Source organism: Bos indicus, chromosome 8 (assembly GCF_029378745.1).
Source record: "Bos indicus isolate NIAB-ARS_2022 breed Sahiwal x Tharparkar chromosome 8, NIAB-ARS_B.indTharparkar_mat_pri_1.0, whole genome shotgun sequence".
Classification (NCBI taxonomy): Eukaryota; Metazoa; Chordata; class Mammalia; order Artiodactyla; family Bovidae; genus Bos; species Bos indicus.
This window is the reverse complement of record NC_091767.1, coordinates 7,882,100-7,904,482: the sequence shown is the minus strand read 5'-3', so window position 1 is coordinate 7,904,482 and position 22,383 is coordinate 7,882,100. Positions and strand designations below refer to the sequence as shown.

The 22,383-nt window shown below is 44.0% G+C and overlaps 1 protein-coding gene across 5 annotated transcripts in view; it reads left to right on the top strand.

Moving 5' to 3' along the window:
- MTMR9 (myotubularin related protein 9) overlaps nt 1-22,383 on the top strand; it is a 116,065-nt gene that overhangs the window by 28,914 nt on the left and 64,768 nt on the right. The window contains exon 1 of one of the 5 annotated variants that reach the window (XM_070794403.1): nt 9,227-15,353. The exons of 2 other annotated variants lie outside the window; for them this stretch is intronic. In XM_070794403.1, the coding sequence (XP_070650504.1) occupies nt 15,172-15,353 (182 nt within the window). In that variant the 5' untranslated portion in view covers nt 9,227-15,171. Of the gene's footprint in view, nt 1-9,226; nt 15,354-22,383 lie in introns of those variants that run through there. 2 more of the 5 variants (XM_019965807.2, XM_070794404.1) reach the window with 2 other exon arrangements.

Sequence of the window (22,383 nt, the reverse complement as noted above, 5' to 3'; positions counted from 1 at the left end):
GTGTGAAAATTGCAAGGAATGAGGGTCGGGGATGGGTGTGTTGAGTGGAGAGAAATAGGAGAGATGAGGTCTGCATTGCTGATAACTGCCTAAGGGACGAAATTGTGAAGGGACTTAACAAATCAAGAAAAAAATTTAGACCAACAGAGAGGGCTTCAGCTGCCAAGTGGAGAATAGACAGGTGGAAAACTCCTCTGGAAGAAAGGTGACTAGCTGAGAGCTTCTCCTATCATGTAACAAACTAGGGCAGTTGCCCTGGGGATGGAGAGAAGTGGGGGAGTTCAAGAGCTTCCAGAAGATACCATCAACAGCTTAGTGACCGATTTGCTTGCAGAACGGATGAACACAAGAGAAACTCAGCACAAGGTTATCAGCTCATTCCAGCCACATGCAGTCAGCACACAATTACAGAGCACGTGGAGAGTAGCTGCTTGTCAGCGGTTAGCGCCACTGAGATGCTCCGACTGCTTCTGGCTGTCGCTTACCGGCATTGCTATCTTCAGACCATCTTCATTTCTACCAACTACTCAAGGCCGAATGGAGAAACGCAACACCAGGAACGTAGACCTGTACTTCTTTTTTTCCTCCTATGAATATTACTGATAGATAGAAAAGATATGGAGCAGACAATTTACAAATAATAATAAAAAATATATGCAGGTTTTAAAGGAAGCATCATTTTTTTCCTTTTTTAACATACGCTTTTAATAAATTCCTCATAGCCTATCCATTCTCTCAAAATGCTTTTATTTTCATGCAATTAACAGATGATCATGTCACCAGGTAAATGTTGCTTGATAACATTCATCTACTTTAAGGAAGTAAAACAAAAATGAAACAATGCAGACATAACTTTACTCTTTCATCAGTGGCGCTCTTTGTAGTGTGTTTCATAATTTAGCACGTACTGTCTTACTTTGTTCATTTCTTGTGCAGGCTGCACTGTCCTCCAGAGAGCAGACATTATTCTTCGCAGGCAAGGGCCATGTCAGATCTAGTGTTTCCATTCTCCACAGTGGCAATAAGCAGGTAGGCACTTAATGCAGGCTAGTGGACTAGTTGATTGAATGTCTAGATGTTTCAAGTATCACATAAAATGATGATAACATTATCTATGAGGTGTTGATGTTTTATATACATTATAAATGACACCATCTTATTTGCTTATGAGAATCCTCTGAGACCCTTATTTCCAGGCAGTTTGGATAATAATTTGTTTAACCAACAGCTTCACTTAATTATTTTAATAAAATGAAAGCCTCTCTCATTACTGTTGAACTCTACTGCCGTCTACTGTTCGCATGGTTGCTGTTGTTCAGAAGTCCCTAAGACAGGCCCCATGGACCGCGGCACTTTCACAGCATTATCTTTTAGGATTTGACGTAGCTCAGCTGGAATTCCATCACCTCCACTAGCTTTGTTCGGAGTGATGCTTCCTAAGGCCCACTTGACTTCGCACACCAGGATGTCTGACTTTAGGTCAGTGATCACACCATCATGGATATCTAGGTCATGATCTTTTTTGTACAGTTTTTCTGTGTATTCTTGCCACCTCTTCTAAATATCTTCTGCTTCTGTTAGGTCCATACTGTTTCTGTCCTTTATTGAGCCCATCTATGCATGAAATGTTCCCTTGGTATCTATGATTTTCTTGAGGAGATCTCTAGTCTTTCCCACTCTACTGTTTTCCTCTGTTTCTTCACCTTGTTCACTTAAGAAGGCTTTCTTGTCTCTGCATGCTATTTTCTGGAACTCTGCATTCGGAAGGTTATATCTTTCCTTTTGTCTTTCAATTCTCTTATTTTCTCAGCTATGTGTAAGGCCTCCTCAAACAACCATTTTGCCTTTTTGCATTTCCTGTTCTTGGGGATGGTTTTGATCACCACCTCCTGTAAAATGTTACAAATGTCCATCCACAGTTCTTCAGACTCTCAGATCTAATCTCTCGCATCTAATCCCTCGCATCTAATCTTCCATTGTATAATCATAAAGGGATTTGATTTAGGTCATACCTGAATGGCCTAATGGTTTTCCCTACATTCTTCAATTTAGGTCTGAATTTTGCAATAAGGAGTTCATGAATGAAGCCACAGTCAGCTCCTGGTCTCGTTTTTGCAGACTGTATAGAGCTTCTCCATTTCTCCTACAAAGAATATAATCAATCTGTCTTCGGTATTGACCATCTGGTGACATCCATGTGTAGAGTCGACTCTTGTTGGAAGAGGGTGTTTGCTATGATGAATGCGTTCTCTTGGCAAAACTCTGTTAGCCTTTGTCCTGCTTCATTTTGTACTCCAAGGCCAAACTTTCCTGTTACTCCAGGTATCTCTTGACTTCCTAGTTTTGCATTCCAATCCCCTATGATGAAAAGGACATCTTTTTTTTTTTTTTCGGTATCAGTTCTAGAAGGTCTTGTAGGTCTTCATAGAACCAGTCAACAGACTTAGCAATAGGTTGAAGGTTGCTACTGGGGGGCATGTCCACAAGGCTGCAGAACTTTCCATTCCTGCTCCTGTTTCTAAGATAAGCAGAGCCTTGGACACAGTCCTGTTCTCTCCTTGTAAATTAGGATGCCCTGCATCAGAAGAAGGCTTCAGGAACATGTGTCTCCGTAATTTTTGTATTTTCTCCAAATGGAACATACAGCTTTTTGTTGGAGTGCCGTGTGTTTATAAAGCCGTGTTTGTGGCAGGTGTACAGCATCTTCCGTTCTCCACCTACCTAAGTCTGTTCATCTTTGGTTTCTTTTCTCGTGTACATTATAATACACTGTGTAATACACAGTGTGGAGTTCATCAGCCTTGCTCTCCAAGAGGTTCTGGTTGAATGGCTACTTTGTGTGTGTCAGTGGGTATCAGTTTGACCCCACCTCCAAACAGACCCTTCCTGCTACATTTTCCCCTCACTGACAACCATCAGTTTGTGTTCTCAATCTGTATGTGGATTTCACTTCTGTGAAGCAGTCTTTCATGGGCATCAATGTCTCCTCGCCGCATCTAAGAGATACCACACGATGTTAGGGTCTGTCTTTCTTGCTTCCTCCCTAAGGTCATCTCTCGGTGCATAGGTTACTGGGGATGTGATCAGGTCCTTCTTTTTCCTGGCTGGGCCATTTTCCGTCTTCTGTCTGCCTCACCTCTCTCTCCATTCATCTGTCCGTGCCCATTTGGTATGCTTCCGTGTCCCGGCTAGTGCACCTAAGGTGGCGGTGTCCGTCTGGGTGCCCGTGTCTTTTGGAATTCGGGTTTTCAAACTGTACACCATGTGGTGGGGGACTGCCCCTTCCTATGGCGGCTGGCTTTCAGACTTGTCAAGGCGTTTGACAGTGTCTTTAATGGCTGTTCCCCACCAGCGCCCTGGGAGGGTCCCCTTTCCTTGACCTCACTCTTAGCTTTTCTTGTCTGTCGATGTTGTGCTCATGGCTATTTTGAGTGGGGCCAGTTGATCCCTGGTCGGGGTCTGATTTGCATATGTCTGATATTCGCCTCACTGAGCATCATTTCGGGTGCTTTTTTGTTTCATTATTGGAGTCGTAGTGTTTGCCTCATGATCCTTCAGAGTTTGTCCTGTTTGATATTCTTTTCCATGACTTGCCCCTTTAAATTGTTGGAGGACAGGTAACGATTTCAAGCCCAGGAGTCCGGGTGAATGTGATGCTGCCCAGAAGCCCAGTGTCAGGTCATTGTTGGGCCATGTGGCTAGAAGATGCAAGGGTTTATTGATGCCCAACTCTGGCTTCTTCTGCAGCCAGAGCTTTAGTGGAAATCCCGTTTAGGGGTTGTAAATGAGGAGGAGTATGCCACAAGAAACACCAAATGCCTGGGTCTCATTTGATCTGTTTCATTCGATTACTTTTTATCCAGAATGGGAGGAGCCTTGGTACAATATTGGGTGTCCTGTAGGACTCCAGAGTCCTTCGGAGTTTTCCGTGGAGAGACAGCTACTCATCTTTGGATTCCGTTCTCATGGAGGTCATTACAGAGTGTTGAGAGAACTGGCCAGACGTGCCTAAGTGTTGGTTGAGTGTCTCCTGTGTATGTGACAGTTTGATTTTGTTCATCTCAATGTCCTAATTTCTCCCGCAATCAGAAGTTTGTTTCTCCGTTGCCCAGTCTGTTTGCTCTCTCCTAAATCAGTTCGTGATGTGAACTTTTAGGTATTTGCAGTGACTTTGACAGTGTTCTGATTCTGACTGACTTCACTTAATAGGATTATCCCTGGATAGAACGATGTTCGTGCAAAGGGCGTTCTTTCCTTCTGCGTGCCTGAGTCTCTTTCCATCATGTTCACGGATCACTTCCTCTGGACTCGTGTGTCTGTGGACGTTCTGTGTGCTGCACGTGTCAATGTGTTGTAAATGGTGCTGCAGTGCCCGCGTGAGTCACTTGTCTCTTTGAAAGCTGGGTTTCTCCAGATGTATCCCTGGAGCTGGGTGGGCCACATCGCCTGGTTGCTGAGTTTTCACCTTGTCAGGGCACTCCTCTCCTGTTCTTTTCATGGCTGTAACCATTTATGTGCCAGATGCAGCATAAAAGCCTTCCCCTTTTCTGATCAGCCTCTCCACCATTTCTTCTTTCCTGCCATTTTTTTTTTTTTAATTTTCTCTCCCTAGACTTTTTACGAGGGCCTTTCACACTGGAGCAAGTTGATCCCTCTCATTGTAGTTTTCATTTGGATTGTGTCTTAGAATTCATGAGTTTGAGCAGGTTATCACAGGCCTTTTAAAACTCTCAAGGGTGGGAGTAGGATTTACCAGTTGAACTTGTCTTTTGCCTTGTTGGTGTCTGGCGAAATTGTATTTTCGATGTCTTGTGTTGTCAATTCTTTGAAGAGTAGATATCCTTTGGAACCCAGAAGTTACTATGTATCAGTGTCTCCTTGCCACATCTAATTGATATCACAGGATGTTAGGGTTTGTCTTTCTTACTTACGCACTGTCTAAGGTCATCTCTGGGTACATAGGTTACTAGGGACGTGGTCAGGTCCTTCCTTTGTCTGGCCCTGGCATATTCCGTATTTTGGGGGCCGCACCTCTTTCCCATTCATCTGTCCATGCCATCTGGTACACTTCCCTGTCCTGGTTAGTGAACTCAAGGCTGCCATGCCCATTTGGGTGCCTGTATCTTTTGGAACTCTGGTTTTCAAACTGTGTCCTCTGTGGAGGAGGACTGCCTGATCACGGGCTGGCTGGCTTTCTCCTTTTTCAAGGCACCTGATGGCAGTGTCTTGAGTGCCTGTTCTGCACCAGCTCTCTGGGAGGGGTCCCCTTTCCTTGACCTCCCTCTTGGCTCTTCTTTCCTGTCAGTGTTCCGCTCATGGCCATTTGAGTGGGCCAGGTGATCTTTGGTCAGAGTTTGATTTGCACATCTATAATATTCGCCTTGGTGAGCATCCTTATTGGTACTTTTTTGGCAGGTATGATTTCCAATCCAGCAGCCCTTGTGAGTACGATGTTCCCAGAGCAATAGTTTTCAAGTTGCTGTCCGGCCATATGTCTAGGAGGAAGGATTTCTTCCTACCTGGTTCTGGTATGTTCTGCAGCCAGAGGTTTAGTGGAAGCTCTGCTTGAGGGTTGTAAAAGAGGCTGAATGGTGCCAGCAGTTGCATTTGTTCAGCCCTGTCTGACTCTTTGCAGCCCCTTGGACTGCAGCACGCCAGGCTTCCTTCACTATGTCCTGCAGTTTGCTCAGACTCATGTCCAGTGAGTCGGTGATTCCATCTAACCATCTCATCCTCTTTCACCCCCTTTTCCTCCTGCCCACAGTCTTTCCCACCATCAGGGTCTTTTCCAGTGAGTTGGCTCTTCGCATTAGATGGCTGAAGTATTGGAGCTTCAGCTTCAGCATCAGTCCTTCCAGTGAATATTCAGGGATGATTTGCTTTAGGATGGACTGGTTTGATCTCCTTGTTGTCCAAGGACCTCTCAAGAGTCTTCTCTTGCACCATAGTTCCAACACATGAATTCTTCTAAGCTTAACCTTCTTTATGGTCCAACTCTCACATCCATACATGACTCCTGTGCATGTACATCCGTACATCCATACATGACCACACATAGCTTTGACTGTACAGACCTTTATCGATAAAGCGATGTCTCTGCTTTCTAATATGCTATCTGGGTTTGTCGCTGCCTTTTTTTATTTTCAAGGAGAAATCATCTTTCAACTTGATGGCTGCAGCCACAGTGCACAGTGATTTTGGAGCCCAAGAAAATAAAGTCAGTCTGTGTTTCCATTTTTTTGTCCCCATCTATTTGCCATGAAGTGATAGGACCTGATGCCATGATCTTATTTTTTTGAATGTTGAATTTTAAGCCAGCTTTTTCACTCTCCTTTTTGACCTCATCGAGAGGTTATTTCCTCTTAGCTTCCTGCCACTCCAGTGTTGTCATCTGCATATCTAAGATTATAGATATTTCTCCCAGCAATCTCGATTCCAGCTTTAGCTTCTCCCGACTGTCATTTTGCGTGATATAGTCTGCGTGTAAATTAAAGAAGCAGGTTGTCTATATACAGCTCTGATGTACTCATTTTCAATTTTGAACCAGTTCATTGTTCTATGTCCAGTTCTAACTGTTGCTTCTTGACCTGCATACAGGTTTAGCAGGAGGCAGATAAAGTGGTCTGGTGTTGCCAACTCTTTAAAAATTTTCCACAGTTTGTTGTGATCCACACAGTCAAAGGCTTTGACATAGTCAATAAAGCAGAAGTAGGTGTTTTTCTGGAATTCCCTTGCTTTTCCTATGATCTAACAGATGTTCACGATTTAATCTCTGATTCCTCTGCCTTTTGTAAATCCAGCTTATACATCTGGAAATTCTTGGTTCACATACTGTTGAAGCCTAACTTGAAGGATTTTGAGCATTACTTTGCTGGCATGTTAGATGAGTGCAATTGTGTGATATTTTGAACATTCTTTGGCATTGCCCTTCTTTGAGATTGGAATGAAAACTGACATTTTTCCAGTTCTGTGGCCACTGCTGAGTTTTCCAAATTTGCTAGCATATTGAGTGCAGCACTTTCACAGTATCATTTTTTAGGATTTGACATAGCTCAGCTGGAATTCTATCACCTCCACTAGCTTTGTTCATAGTGATGCTTCCTAAGGCATACTTGTGGTCATACTCCAGGATGTCTGGCTTAAGGTGAGTGATCACACCATTGTGGTTATCTGGGGCATTAAGATCTTTTTTGTATAGTCCTTCTGTGTCTTCTCGCCACCTCTTCTTAATATCTTCTGCTTCTGTTAGGTTCATACCATTTCTGTCCTTTATTGTGCCCATCTTTGCTTGAAATGTTGCCTTGGTATCTCTCATTTTCTTGAAGAGATCTCCAGTCTTTGCCATTCTATATTTTTTCCTCTGTTTCTTTGCATTGTTCATTTAAGAAGGTTTTCTTATCTCTTCTGGCTATAGTCTGGAACTCTGCATTCAAATGTGTATGTCTTTCCTTTTCTCCTTTGCATTTCGCTTCTCTCTTCTCAGCTATCTGTAAGGCCTCCTCAGACAATCATTTTGCCTTCCTGCATTTCCTTTTCTTGGAGATGGTTTTGATTATTGCCTCCTATACAATGTTTTGAACCTCTGTATTTCATCAGGAACTCTGTCAGATCGAATCCCTTGAATCTATTTGTCACTTCCTCTGTATAATCATAATGGATTTATTTAAGTCATACCAGAATGGCCTAGTGGTTTTTTCTACTTTCTTCAATTTAAGCCTGAATTTTGCAGTGAGTTCATGATCTGAGCCACAGTCAGCTCCTGGTCTTTTTTCTGCTGACTGTATGGAGCTTCTCCATCTTCGGCTGCAAAGAATATAATGAGTCTGATTTCAGTATTGACCATCTGCTGATGCCCATGTGTAGAGTTGTCCCTTGTGTTGCTGGAAGAGGGTGTTTGCTATGACCAGCGAGTTTTCTTGGTAAAACTCTGTTAGCCTTTGCCCTGTTTCATTCTGTACTCCAAGGCTGATGTTGCCCATTACTCATCTCTTGATTTCCTACTTTTGCATTCCAGTCCCCTAAGATGAAAAGGACATCTTTTTTTGGTGTTAATTCTAGATCTTATAGGTCTTCATAGAACCATTCAACTTTACCTGCTTTGGCATTCTTTTTCATAGCTGAATGGTCATTCCATTGTATACTGATACCTTGAGTTTATCCTTTCATCTGTTGCCAGACATTGGGTAGTTTTTCCAGTGTGCCATTTGTAAACAGTGGTGCTGTGATCATTGTTGTGCAAGCATGTTTTCCAGTTTGGGTTTCCGCAGGACCTGTGCTCAGCAGTGGTATGTCTAGATGGTCTGATGGCACTCTTCCTGGTTTATTAACCAACCTCTGTACTCCTCTCTATCCAGCTCTACCAATTTACTTTTCCCCCAGCGGTGTAGGAGGGTTCCCTTTGCTCCAGGCTGTGTCCAGCATTTTCTCCTTGGAGACTTGTTCACAATGACCCTTCTGACTGCTGTCAGGGGCAACCTCATTGGAGTTTTGATCTGCTGTTCTGTAATCATTAGGGATGAAGAACTTGTCTTCCTGTGCTTTGGTTGAAAAGAGTATGAGTAAAGTGTAAGTTTACTACACAAAGATCATGGCATCCAGTACCACCACTTCATGGCAAATAGATGGGGAGACAGTAGAAACAGTGACAGACTTTGTTTTGCGGGGGCTCCAAAATCACTGCAGATGGTGACTGCAGCCATGAAATTAAAAGTTGCTTACTCCTTAGAGATGTTACTTTGCCAACAAAGGTCCATGTAGTCAAGGCTATGGTTTTTCCAGTGGTCATGTATGGATGTGAGAGTTGGACTATAAAAAAGCTGAGCAGCAAAGAATTGATGGTTTTGAATTGTGGTGCTGGAGAAGACTCTTGAGAGTCCCTTGGACTGCAAGGAGATTAAACCAGTCAATCCTGAAGGAAATCAGTCCTGAATATTCAGTGGAAGGACTGATGTTGAAGCTGAAACTCCAATACTTTGGCCACCTGATGCAAAGAACTGAGTCATTGGAAAAGACCCTGGTGCTGGGAAAGATTGAAGGCGGGAGGAGAAGGGGATGACAGAGGATGAGATGGCTGGATGGCATCATCGACTCAATGCACATGAGTTTGAGTAAGCTCCATGAGTTGGTGATGGACAGGGAAGCCTGGCGTGCTGCAGTCCATGGGGTTGCAAAGAGTCAGACACGACTGAGTGAATGAACTGAACTAATTGGAAACTGGCTTCCTGAATGTGAGCCCCATGGTATTTCTTTATCCTTGACCTACCTGGGCCCATTTCTTGAGGGCAGGTGTCTTTGACATCCCCAGTTTGAAGTGTCCTGAAGCACAGGTTCTAAAGCTGCTGTTTTATGCCAAGTGGCCACAAGGCGGCAGCACTTACTCATGGCCAGCTGTGGTTCCGCCTGCCTCGAGGGCTCAGGGAAAGCGGGGCTCCTGGGCTGTGAATGAGGCTGGAATGTGGCAGCACAGTCACCCAAGGGCGTCCATCTCATTCGTTCTTCCTCCTTACACTTCAACCCTAGATTAATCTCAGCTACTGTAAATTCAAGGTCCTGAGGATGCTATTCTAAGAAGGGGGTGACTCTAAGGAAAGAGGCTGGATGCAGGGTGGGATGCCCACCCCTGCTGAACTGGAGACCTGGGGTCTTTTCAGACCTCTTTGAGCGCAGACGTTCACATCCTTTTGGGTGCATCAGGTATGTTTTAGGTGCAGGATGGACCCCCAGATCTGGAGATTGTGGTGCCATTCAGACAAGACCCCTGGAGAAGGGAATGGCAACCCACTCCAGTACTCTTGCCTGAAGAACCCCATAGACAGAGGAACCTGGTGGGCTACAGTCCATGGGGTCGCACAGTTGGACATGACTGAACGACTAACACTTTCCCACTTTTCAGATAAGACCAGGCATTCCAAATCAAAGAAGGGGATTATTTGCTGATACATTCATCCCAGCTCCCTAAGCCCCACAGGCTTGCCCTCGAGTCTTCCCAGGCTCCAGAGATATGACAACAGTTTAGGCTCCTGAATTTGCAGCAGAACATAGTAGGCACTTCTGTCTGTTTGGAGTGTTTTTATTTCCTTTTTATTTTTGAGGGGATATTGTCCCGGGTTCAATCCTTGGGTCGGGGAGATCCCACAGAGAAGGAAATGGCAACTCACTGTAGTATTCTTGTGGCAAAAATCCAATGGACAGAGGATCCAGGCAGGCTATGGTGAAGGGGATCACAACAGAGCCCACACTCAACTTGGAGAGTAAAAAAAAAAGTGTCACTTTTTTATGTTGTTTCAATTACATTTGTACAGCAAGAGGATGCACCTATACTTATTCTCTTTTAGATTCTCTTCCCAGATAGCTTTTGACAGAGTGTTCAGTAGAGTTCCCTCTGATCTAAGTAGGTTCTTGTTGATTCTTTATTTTATAAATATGGGTTTGTATATCTTCAGTCCAAAGTTTTATATGGCCCCTGAATTTGCCCTTCCCTAATCCTAAAGTTTTGGATTTTTGGTCTAGAGTCTCTCCCTTCTGAACATTAGTTCATTGCTTAGTATTTTTAGATTCCAGCTGGACATCTCTAGCTTTATCCACATTGCTGCAAATGGCATTACGCTGTTCGTTTTTGTAGCTGAGAATAATTCCATTCTATTTTGATACCAGGAGTCTTATCCCTTCATCTGTCATTGGTCATTTGGTTGTTTGACCATTTTGCCATTGTAAATAGTGGTGCCATGAACGTTGCTGTGCAAGCATATTTTCCAATTCGGATTTCTGGAGGACGGTGCCCAGAGGTGGTATGTCTAGATGGTCTGCTGGCACTCTTTCTGGTTTATTAACCAACCTCTGTGCTCTTCTCCATCCGGCTCTACCAATTTACGTTTCCCCCAGCGGTGTAGGAGGGTTCCCTTTGCTCCAGGCTGTGTCCAGGATTTTCCCCTTGGAAACTTGTTCATGATGACCCTTCTGGCAGCTGTCAGAGGCGACCTCATTGCAGTTTTGATTTGCCTTCCTGTAATCATTGGGGATATAGAACTTGTCTCCCTGTGCTTTGTTTGAAAGAGTGTGAGTAAAGTGTAGGTTGGAAATTGGCTTCCTGAAAGTGGGCCCCGTTTGGAATTTTTATCCCTGACCTAGGGGGGGCTGGTTTTTTGAGGGCGGGTGTATTTTTACATCCCCAGAGGTCTTGTGAGTTTGAAGCACCCTGAAGCACAGTTTCACAAGTTGGAAGCTTTTCAGACCTGTTTCCACACAGATTTTCACATTCTTTAGGTGCACTGGTGTGCTCTAGGTTCATGACGGCCCACCGTGATCTTGAGGTTGTTTTGCCAATCAGAAGGGGCTAAGCACTATAGCCCAAGAGGGAATCATTTCCTGGTACATCCCTTTTAGGTCCTTCGGTGCCAGATCACTCCAGCCTTGTCTCCCAGCCTTATCAGGCTCGAGAGATATGAAAATAGCCCAGGGTTCCAAGGTTGCAGTGGAATATAGTAGACACCACTTTCCCTTTTAGATTTGACCCTTAGAGGACCAGTGGTTCAGATCTAAAATTCTTTCCATGCTTGGAGTTCAACCCAGAGAAGATGTAATTTTCTAATAGTTTCTAGTATTTCATAATAACAACACAAGATGATTTTCACAGTTTTTTGTTCATCAGCAAGAAGGTTTTATACCTTTATGGAATGCTAAACATTTTAAAATGTAATTTCAGAACGGTCTTTTCATAGGCTTCCCCCTCAGGAAAACTGAAAGAAAAGGTCATGCCTTCCGTGAAGAATTTTTCCCTACCTAAAGGACCTCCTTAAACTGGACAGGTGTCTAGACTACACCCCTCTCAAATGATACCTTCTCCATAAAACCTTTCCCAATTCTTTGCTCTTGAGGATAATTTTCCCTTCTTCAGTTGGTAGTTTTTATAATGAACCACACGGTGAAAGGACAACAAAAGTTGCCAGTTTGAAAAAAGACGATAAATCATTTCCCCTTATGCTCTTTTGTCTGTTGGTTCCTACTTTTCTATTGTAGACAAGCAACAAAAACTGGACTTGCAGCTTTAGCTATCATAAAGGGCTTTGTCTTAAGCAGAGTTTTAGGTCGTGAACATTTTAGGGAGGGCAAGGATAAGTGTTGAGTGATCTGATAAGAATTCAGGCAGTTTATTTTGTCTTTGACTGCTCTGAGATTTAAGCCAACTCACTGTTCTTAGGTACTACATGGTGAGGAGTTCAAAGCTTAATGAAGTGACAGTAGACTGAAACGGACTTAAAGCCTTGAATATATTCCCTCTAATTCCCTATTTAGCATGAAAATGTTAGTTTAAAAATAGAAGGAGACACCAGGCGTGGAGAAATTACTGGAGCAAATTTCTGGCAGACTTTAGGTGTCTGAAAGTAGTTCAGTTAGATTGTATTTAATGAGGACCAAAGGAGTAGTGACCAAAGCCCAATGCCTTGAATTTAATAGACCTAGACTGAAGTCTGGAGAAGGAAATGGCAACCCACTCCAGTATTCTTGCCTTGAGAATCCCAAGGATGGGGGAGCCTGGTGGGCTGCTGTCTATGGGGTCGCGCAGAGTCCGACACGACTGAATCGACTTAGCAGCAGCAGCAGACTGAAGTCACTTCTGCTACAGATTAACAGTGTTTTAGGAAGTCACTTGAGTTTATGCATGGAATAGGATTAATTCATGATCCAGATAATCACGATGGTGTAATCACTCACTTAGGGCCAGACATCCTGGAATGTGAAGTCAAGTGGGCCTTTGGAAGCATCACTATGAACAAAGCTAGTGGCAGTGATGAATTCTAGTTGATCTATTTCAAATCCTAAAAGATGATGCTGTGAAAGTGCTGTATTCAATATGCCAGCAAATTTGGAAAACTCAGCAGTGGCCACAGGACTGTTTGAAAAGGTCAGTTTTCATTCCAATCCCTAAGAAAGGCAATGCCAAAGAATGCTCAAACTACCGCACAACTGTACTCATCTCACACGCTGGTAAAGTAATGCTCAAAATTCTCCAATCCAGGCTTCAGTAATATGTGAACCGTGAACTTCCTGATGTTCAAGTTGGTTTTAGAAAAGGCAGAGGAACCAGAGACCAAATTGCCAACATCTGCTGGATCATGGAAAAAGCAAGGGAGTTCCAGAAAAACATCTATTTCTGCTTTATTGACTATGCCAAAGCCTTTGACTGTGTGGATCACAATAAACTGTGGACAATTCTGAAAGAGATAGGAATACCAGACCACCTGACCTGCCTCTTGAGAAACCTGTATGCAGGTCAGGAAGCAACAGTTAGAACTGGACATGGAACAACAGACTGGTTCCAAATAGGAAAAGGAGTACATCAAGGCTGTATATTGTCACCCTGCTTATTTAACTTCTATGCAGAGTACATCATGAGAAATGCTGGGCTGGAAGAAGCACAATCAAGATTGCTGGGAGAAATATCAATAACCTCAGATATGCAGATGACACCACCCTTATGGCAGAAAGTGAAGAAGAACTAAAAAGCCTCTTGATGAAAGTGAAAGAGGAGAGTGAAAAAGTTGGCTTAAAGCTCAACATTCAGAAAACAAAGATCGTGGCATCTGATCCCATCACTTCATGGCAAATAGATGGGGAAACAGTGGAAACAGTGACGGACTTTATTTTGGGTGGCTCCAAAATCACTGCAGCCATGAAATTAAAAGACACTTACTCCTTGGAAGGAAAGTTATGACCAACCTAGACAGCATATTAAAAAGCAGAGACATTACTTTGCCAACAAAGGTCCATGTAGTAAAGGCCATGGTTTTTCCAGTAGTCATGTATGGATGTGAGAGTTAGACGATAAGAAAGCTGAGCACCGAGGAACTGATGCTTTTGATCTGTGGTGTTGGAGAAGACTCTTGAGAGTCCCTTGACTACAAAGAGATCCAACCAGTCCATCCTGAAAGAAATCAGTCCCGAGTGTTCTTTGGAAGGAATGATGTTGAAGCTGAAACTGCAATACTTTGGCCACCTCATGAGAAGAGCTGACTCATTTGAAAAGACCCTGATGCTGGGAAAGATTGAAGGCAGGAGGAGAAGGGGACGACAGAGGATGAGACGGTTGGATGGCATCACGGACTCAATGGACATGAGTTTGAGTAAACTCCGGGAGTTGGTGATGGACAGGGAGGCCTGGCGTGCTGCAGTCCATGCGGTCGCAAAGAGTCGGACACGACTGAGCGACTGAACTGAATTGAGGTTTAATCACTTCCTTTTCTAAGCATTTTATATATTTTTATCTAGGTGTTCTCATAGGCGTTTGTATGCTTTTCCTCTTTCTTGTTCAAGGTCACAGCACTTTCGCGCTCGCCCTCTGTGATTGTGCGTGTCCAGCCGGCTCCTCCTTTACGTCTGGTCCCTTCTTTGTGGTCACAGTCACCGCCTTCGATCCCAAATGTTCTCTCTTCACGGCGAAAGTATGAAAATCGCCAAAATTTACGGCAATCCCACTCGCCGAATAGGGATTACTGCTCAAGTGGAGGCAGGCAGGTCAGGGACCTCTTCTCGTCGTTCCTTTTTCTCCTGCATTTTCTCCTATGGAATATTTGTAGGAGTAGCAGGCGCAGCAGTGGGCATGCAGGCAGAGCTTTTTCTGGTAGGAACACAAATATTCGACTCCTCCTGTCCTTCCGGAGACATTCTCTTCGCAACTAGGTGGGGACCAATTTCTGGGTCGGACTGTCCCGTCTTTCCTGTTTTCAGTCCGTCGCTTCCGCCCGGAGTTGCTATAAGTTCCCGCTGTGAGTAGCTACTTCCGCCAGGAGTCCTTAGCGTCTTGGACTTGGAAAGTGGCCCTGGGCGGCCTTCTCCTTCTTTCAGCCTGGCTACCCGAAGCCAGATCTCAAGGTGGAGGCGGCAGCGGCTGGACCTGTCGCAGAGCGTTCTTTTTGCCCAAGTCCTGGGCCTGAGGTTACTTAGAGGTGCGGGAGAGGCGCCCAGCCTGGCCCAGCCTGGGCCTTCCCCAGGCCAGTGACAGTGGCCAGAGGCCTCGCCGCGCCCACCCCAGCCCGGGGCGGGGCGCGGCCTCCGATCCCGGGTCCCGCCCCTACTGCCTGCTGGGCGCGGGATCAGTGTCTTCAGCCCAGGAGCGGTGGAACCGTTTTGCACCTCTGGGACTCCGCAGTCCCCTGGCTCCGGCCGCTGGAGAACATGGAATTTGCTGAGCTGATCAAGACCCCTCGGGTGGATAATGTGGTGCTGCACCGACCTTTCTATCCGGCCGTCGAGGGGACCTTGTGTCTGACTGGCCACCACCTGATCCTCTCCTCCCGGCAGGACAACACAGAGGAGCTGTGGCTTCTCCATTCAAACATTGACGCCATCGACAAGAGGTGAGTGCTGGTCCCATCCATCCCCTGTTCTGCGCGCAACTCAGATGCTTGTCTCCCGTCCTAGCGTTTTCCTTGTGTCCCCTCGCCCAACCAGTCAGCAGAACGACCCTCGCTCTGGCCTAGACTGAGGGTTTGAGTTTTAGAAAGCTGAAACCATCCAGTTGAGATATCGGGTTTCCATTCAGTCTGATTGGGTTACCGTATGGTTGTTACCGTGATTATCACTTTTGGTACATAACACTGTTTGGGTGGATTTGCAACGTTTTCATTTTAAATTTCTTTTCCTTGCACCATCATATTCCTTGAATGTTAATTGCCCATCATAGTTCATGAAATTGTGAGTGAATGTGATTACAAAGTCTATACTTGCAACTTTTGAGGAAAACTGAAAAAATTCAGTATATAGTGTCTAAATTCCACAAACCCTTCTCCCCTCCTCTCGGAAATGTTCAGTTTATCATATTTCTCCTTGTTTCTTACCTTCTGGATCATCAATTTAAGACTTCCCATTTTGGAAGATTCAGTCAGTTCAGTTCAGTGGCTCAGTCGTGTCGGACTCTTTGCGACCCCATGAATCGCAGCAGGCCAGGCCTCCCTGTCCATCACCCAGAGTTAGCTCAAACTCATGTCCATCGAGTCGGTGATGCCATCCAGCCATCTCATCCTCTGTCGTCCTTTTCTCCTTCTGCCCCCAATCCCTCCCAGCATCAGGGTCTTTTCCAATGAGTCAACTCTTCGCATGAGGTGGCCAAAGTATTGGAGTTTCAGCTTCAACATCAGTCCTTCCAATGAACACCCAGGACTGATCTCCTTTAGAATGGACTGGTTGGATCTTCTTGCAGTCCAAGGAACTCTCAAGAGTCTTCTGCAATACCACAGTTCAAAAGCATTAATTCTTCGGCACTCAGCTTTCTTCACAGTCCAACTCTCACATCCATACATGACCACTGGAAAAACCATAGCCTTGACTAGACAGACTTTTGTTGGCAAAGTAATGTCTCTGCTTTTGAATATGCTATCTAGGTTGGTCATAACTTTCCTTCCAAGGAATAAGTGTCTTTTGGAAGATTAGAATGTGTTTTATTTTCTTCACTCTCCTGTGCTTTTGCAAAGAACAGAATAGGCTCTTAAACAAAGGTATTAATTAATTGACTTTTTTTTTTTTTTTTTTTGCACCGCAGGCTCTCTTTCCAGGGTAGTGTCTCAAGAGGCTAAAAGTTATAGTTCATCTGTAGTCAAAATTACCATTTCCCCAATGGTTTTGTGTACTTTAGCCAGAAGGTAATTTGGTCATCCAACTTACACTAAAGTGAAAATGAATGACAAAAGTTTTTCGGTTAGCTCTCAGGAGAATTTGGAGGTGAAGAACATTCCCAAAGTGGTTATGCCTTAAAAGAAAATTATTTCTAATAGGAAAAGTTAAACAATATGAGTGAAGTGATGATAGATTTATCTTCAAGCAGCAGACTCCTGTTTGACTCCTGAGATCACCTTCTCCTGTGTAAAAGTTTTCAGTGTTCCCTTTTTGCCTTCGTGGTGGTGGTGGTTTAGTTAATCAAGTCTGACTCTTACAACCCCGTGGACTGTAGTCACAGGCTCCTCTGTCCATGAGATTTCTCAGACAAGAATACTGGAGTGGATTGCCATTTCCTTCTCCTGGGATCTTGCCTACCCAGGGATGGAGCCCTCATCTCCTGCATTGCAGGCAGGTTCTTTATAGCTGAGCCCCCAGGGCAGACCCCTTAGTCTGTTGTGTATGGCAGTCCTTGTTCCGGTCCTAATCTACTTTTCCCTGTTCAGTTCTTGCCATTCTCTTTCCTGAACTTGTTTTACCAGTCAGTCCTCACTTTTTTTTTTTTTTTTTGGAGTTTGTTTTTGTATTGGGTTTTGAGAATTCTTCATTCTGCATACAAGCCCTTTATCAGATATTTTTGATTTGCAGATATTTTGTTTGCATTCTCACAATGCTTTTCAAAGAGCAAATGTTCTTAATTTTGATAAAATCCAATTTATCAAATGTTTCTTTTCTGGGTTGGTATTTTGATGTTGTAACTAAGAAATCTTTGTCTAATCCAAGGTCACAAAGACTTTTCTCCTATTTTTCTTTTTCTCTTTTTATATGATATTATACATGTTTTAATGCCATTTTGGTTCATCCATGTCCTGCATTCTCACGTCTGTATTTTACTGACGCTCTTCCTTCTGCCTGGAATGCTTGCACCTCCCAAATTTGTTAAACATTCATTGACTGCCTTATGTTTCCGACATTTTGTAAAACATTGAAGACAGCACGATGAATAAAATATCGCTCTTGCCTTGCAGGAGGTTTACAGGCTATCATCCAGCCGTTATTCATCTATCAGTATTCAGTTTAACCATTTCAATCTGCCACCCGTTTCACACAACTAAAAGTAATCCTCCTCCCCTTGAAATCCTATAGCTCTTTATACCTCTTTCATAAATATTTGTTAAAATTTGTGTTTTGATAGTTATGTTGTGTTAGCTCCTTGAAGCCAGGGCAGGAATTTGGTTAATATTTATCTCCATCAAAGCTCCTATCTGTGGCATGGGCAGATAGGCACTTAGGAAATAAAAGACTTAACCACTGAGTGGAGAGTGGTGACACAGAATACAAATTAGAGTTTCTCTATGCCATCAACTCTTTTCTTTCTTTTTTATCTCTTCCTGTGGTTTGTTTTCTGTTTTGTCATTTCATATTTACCTACCATTTACCACATGCTGGGCCTGGTTGGGCTTAAATGAATGTTTAAGATAAGGACCTTTTAATCCTTAGAGAAAAGACAGATTGTACACACTTTTTACCTGGGAAGCAGCATGATGTAATGGAAAGAGCGTGAGCTAGGTGGTAAGAGCCGAGTTTGTTGAGTTGTTGCTTTCAGAAAAGAGTTATTTACTTCCTTGTGTCTTCTGTATGGTGAGCGCTGCCTGGGCTGTGGATGTGCAGTGGTGGCTGAGACAGACGAGGAGCTTGTATACTGGGGAGGAGATGGACATTCAAATAAATCAACAAATAAATATGTAACAGCATCAGGTAATAAGTGCCAGGAAGGAAAAAAAGGAAGATGTGAGGATGGAGAATGCCTGGAGGCAGTGTGTTTAGAAGGAGTGTTCGAGAGGACAAGTGATTTTGAATTAACGAAGGGAGGAAGCCTGTACTGAATATCGGAGGAAGGCGCGTTCCAGCCAAGCTCCAGCCAAAGAGAATGCAAATACAGAGACTTGAGACAGGAGCATGCCTGGCGTGTGGGAGGAAGAACAAAGAGGCCAGTGTGGCAGGAGGGCAGTGAGCATGGGGTAGGGCACGAGGGGCACTGGGCGACCACAGAAGCTGTGGTTGGAGGCATCAGCAGTGGCCAGATCATGTGCAGGCTGAGATGCCACTGTGATGGTTTTCATGGGAAGCGTTGCAGAGCTGAAAGCAAGAAAGTGTAGCAGTTGATAGAATTCTAGAAGATGATTCTGGTCATTGGCAGAAAACGGATGGTAGAAGAGCAAGAGTGGAAGCAGAAGGCCCAGGTAGACTGTTGGGTACTTCAGGCAAAAGATGATGGTGACTTACGAGTGGAAGCAGAAGTAGTGTGATCAACCGTGGTCAGGGTTGAGGTGTATTTTAACTAATTTGTTAATTTTGGGCTGTACTGGGTCTCCACTGTTGCCCATGGGCTTCTCCTGGTTGCGGTGCCCTGGCTCCTCCTGGTTGCAGTGCTCTGGCTCCTCCTCTCCGTGGCTCCCCCTGTTGTGCAGCATGGGCTCTCGGGCACACGGGCTTCAGCTGCTGCAGCACTTAGGGTTAGTTGCTCTGTGGCGCTTGGAATCTCCCCAGACCAGGTGTGGAAACCGTGTCCCCTGCAGTGGAAGGCCGCTTCTTACCCACTGGACCACCAGGGAAGTCCTGGGTGTATTTCGAAGGTTTAGCCGCTGTGAATTTGTAAATGGGATGCTAGAGGAAGAGCAGGAGTGAAACTGACTCCTTCAGTTCTGCCTCTCATTAGTTAGGTGTCCTTGGCCAACTGCTTAACTCCCCGAACCTCAGTGCTTTCACGCGAGGGAGAAAGCCCCTCTCATATCCAGTATATTTGAACGTTTGACATGCTTGTAGAATATGTTTGTGTACAGTGCTCACAGAATTTTGTTTAATCCCTTCCGCAGACAAGGTTGTACACAAGGTTTACAGTTATAGTTATCTTTTATTTTTATGGTAGAAAGTTGAGTTACTCCTACTCGGTTGATGACTCGTCATTTTCATGATTGGCTCATTACAAAGTCTTTTTGTTTTTGTTGGTCTTCTTCTGCCCTAATTTTCTCTCTTTCCACCTTGTCCTCGAGCACCACAGGCAACTATGTCAAGTGTTGCAACTTGCCCTCAGATACACATATCACTATAAACTGTAGGGCACTGTTGTGGGTAGGTGTGCACACATGTGCGTATGTGAGTTTAATTTACCGAAGTAGGATTAGTAGGATCTTGTTCTGTTTCTCAGCATTTTAACTCTACTCTTTTTCCAAGTTCTCTTCATATTGCTGTATGTACACCTGTCTCACTGCTTCTGATCGCAGTGTTAAATGCCAGAGTGCTTGTGCTGTGCTGTGCTCAGTTGTGTCTGACTGTGACCCCACGGATGTAGCCCGCCATCCAGCGTGCCTGCGGTGGTTCACTTACCTCACCCCTAGCTAATCTCCAGCTCCCTACAGTCTGACAGCTCTGGTAAACGTCCTCACTCAGGTCCCTTTAGAGTCTTCAGCTGAGTTTCCCTGAGACCTGCCTAGGGTGGGCTCAGCCAGAAAGCTGATGCGCGGGTGACCTCACAGAGGATGCCAGATGGCTCTCGAAAATGCCTGTTCCACTTTGTTCTCCCACCATGATTCTTATTTCTACCGTGTTCCTACCAACATTTGGTATTGTTGTTCTTCAAGTTTTTGCCAATATGATGACTGGGAAATGGTTTCTCTTTTGTTTTAATTTGTGCTTCTCTCATTACCAGTGAGTAAGTATTTCTTAATAGAGTGTGCATGCAGAGACTTGAGACAGGAGCATGGCTGGCATGTCGGAGGAAGAAGGAAGGCCAGTGTGGCAGGAGGGCAGTGCGCACAGGGAGACCGCAGAAACTGTGGTTGGCGGGATCAGCAGCGGCCAGGTTGTGCAGGGCCTGATACGCCCGCTGGGATGGTTTTCATGGGGAGCCTTGGAGAGCTGAAACCTTGAAAGTGTAGCAGTTGATGGACTTCTAGAAGATGATTCTGGTTGCTGGCAGAAAATAGATTGTAGAAGGGCAATGATTTGTTAGCAAATCATTAAATTTTTTTTGCCTTTCTGTGGACTGCCTGTGAATTTCCTTGGCCCAGTTTTAAAAACTGGGTTTTCTTTTTTTTTTTTTTCCAGCCAGTTCCTTATATATTCTGTAGATATTAATTTTTCACTTAGACATTACAAATATCCTCTCCACATATCTCACCCATTTGTTGACTCTTGGGTGGTGCCCTTTGTTAAAGACAAGTCTTTGATTTTGATGCAAAATTTTTCAATATTTTGTGGTTTGTGCTTTCTAAGTGTTACTTAAGTCCTTCCTTATTTCAGGATTACTAGGATATTCTCCTAGATTTTCTTCCGTATTAGCTTTATAGTTTTACCCTTCATTTTTAGATCTTTAATCCATTTGGATTCTATATTCATTTCAAGTGTGATAAGGATCCAACTTTGTGTTTTTCCTCCATCCAGCAAGCCAGTTTTCCTAAAACCATCATCTAACAACCTATCCTTGACTGATTTTTTCATACATCATGTGCCTTTATGCATATAAGTATATGTAATATATAAAGCTTTGGCTTCATCCCATAAGTTTTGTAATATTGTGTTTTTGTTTTCACATTTCTGTCTGTACTTTATAATTTCCCTTGTGATTTGTTCTTTGCTCTGTTGGTTATTTAAAAATGTATTATTTTTCACAATTTGAGAGTTTTGAATTGGAGTATAATTGCTTTACAATATTGTGTTAATTACTGCTGAACAACAACATAAATCAGCTATCAGTTCAGTTCATTCGCCCAGTCGTGTCCGACTCTTTGCGACCCCATGAATTGCAGCTATAAGCATCTGTGTGTCCCCTACCTCTTGAGTCTTCCTCCGCCCCCACCCTAGCCTCTAGGTCTCGAAGTGCACCAAGCTGAGCCCCTTGTGTTTCGGGCGGCTTCCTACCAGCTGTCTGCTCTGCACTGGCGGCACGTGTGTCGGTTGGACTCTCAGTTTGTCCCACCTTCTCTTTCCCCCTGCTGTGTCCAAATCTTCAGTCTCTACATCAGCATCTCTATCCCTGCCTGCGAATAGGTACCATTTTTCTAGATTCTGCAGATATGCATTAACATGCAGAATTTGTTTTTCTCTTTTCTGACCTGCTTCACTCAGTATGACAGACTCTAGGCTCATTCGCATCACTACGAATGACCCAGTTCTGTTCCTTTTGATGGCTGAGTAACACCCCACTGCACATATGCACACGTCTTGGTGCATTGCCCTGTTGGTGGACGTCTAGGTTGCTTCTGGGTCCCACTATTGCACATAGTGCTGCAGTGGACACTGGGGTACGTGTGTTTTTTTGAATTATGATTTTCTCAGGGTATATGCCCAGTAGTGGGATTGCTGGGTCATATGGTAGTTTTATTCCTAGTTTCTTAAAGAACCTCCATACTGTTTTCCATAGTGGTTTTATCAATTTACATTCCCATCAACAGGGCATCTACATCCTCCCCATTTATGGTTAGTAGATTTTTTGATAATGGCCATTCTCACTGGTCTGTGGTAATACCTCATTACAGTTTTGATTTGCTTTTCTCTAATAATGAGTGATGCTGAGCATCTTTTCATGTGTTTGTTGGCCATCTATATGTCTTCTTTGAAGAGACATCTATTTAAATTTTTTGTCCATTTTTTTATTGGTTGTTTTTTTTGAAACTGAGCTTTATAAGCTGCTTATATATTTTGGGGATTAAGCCTTTGTCAGTTGCTTTGTTTGCA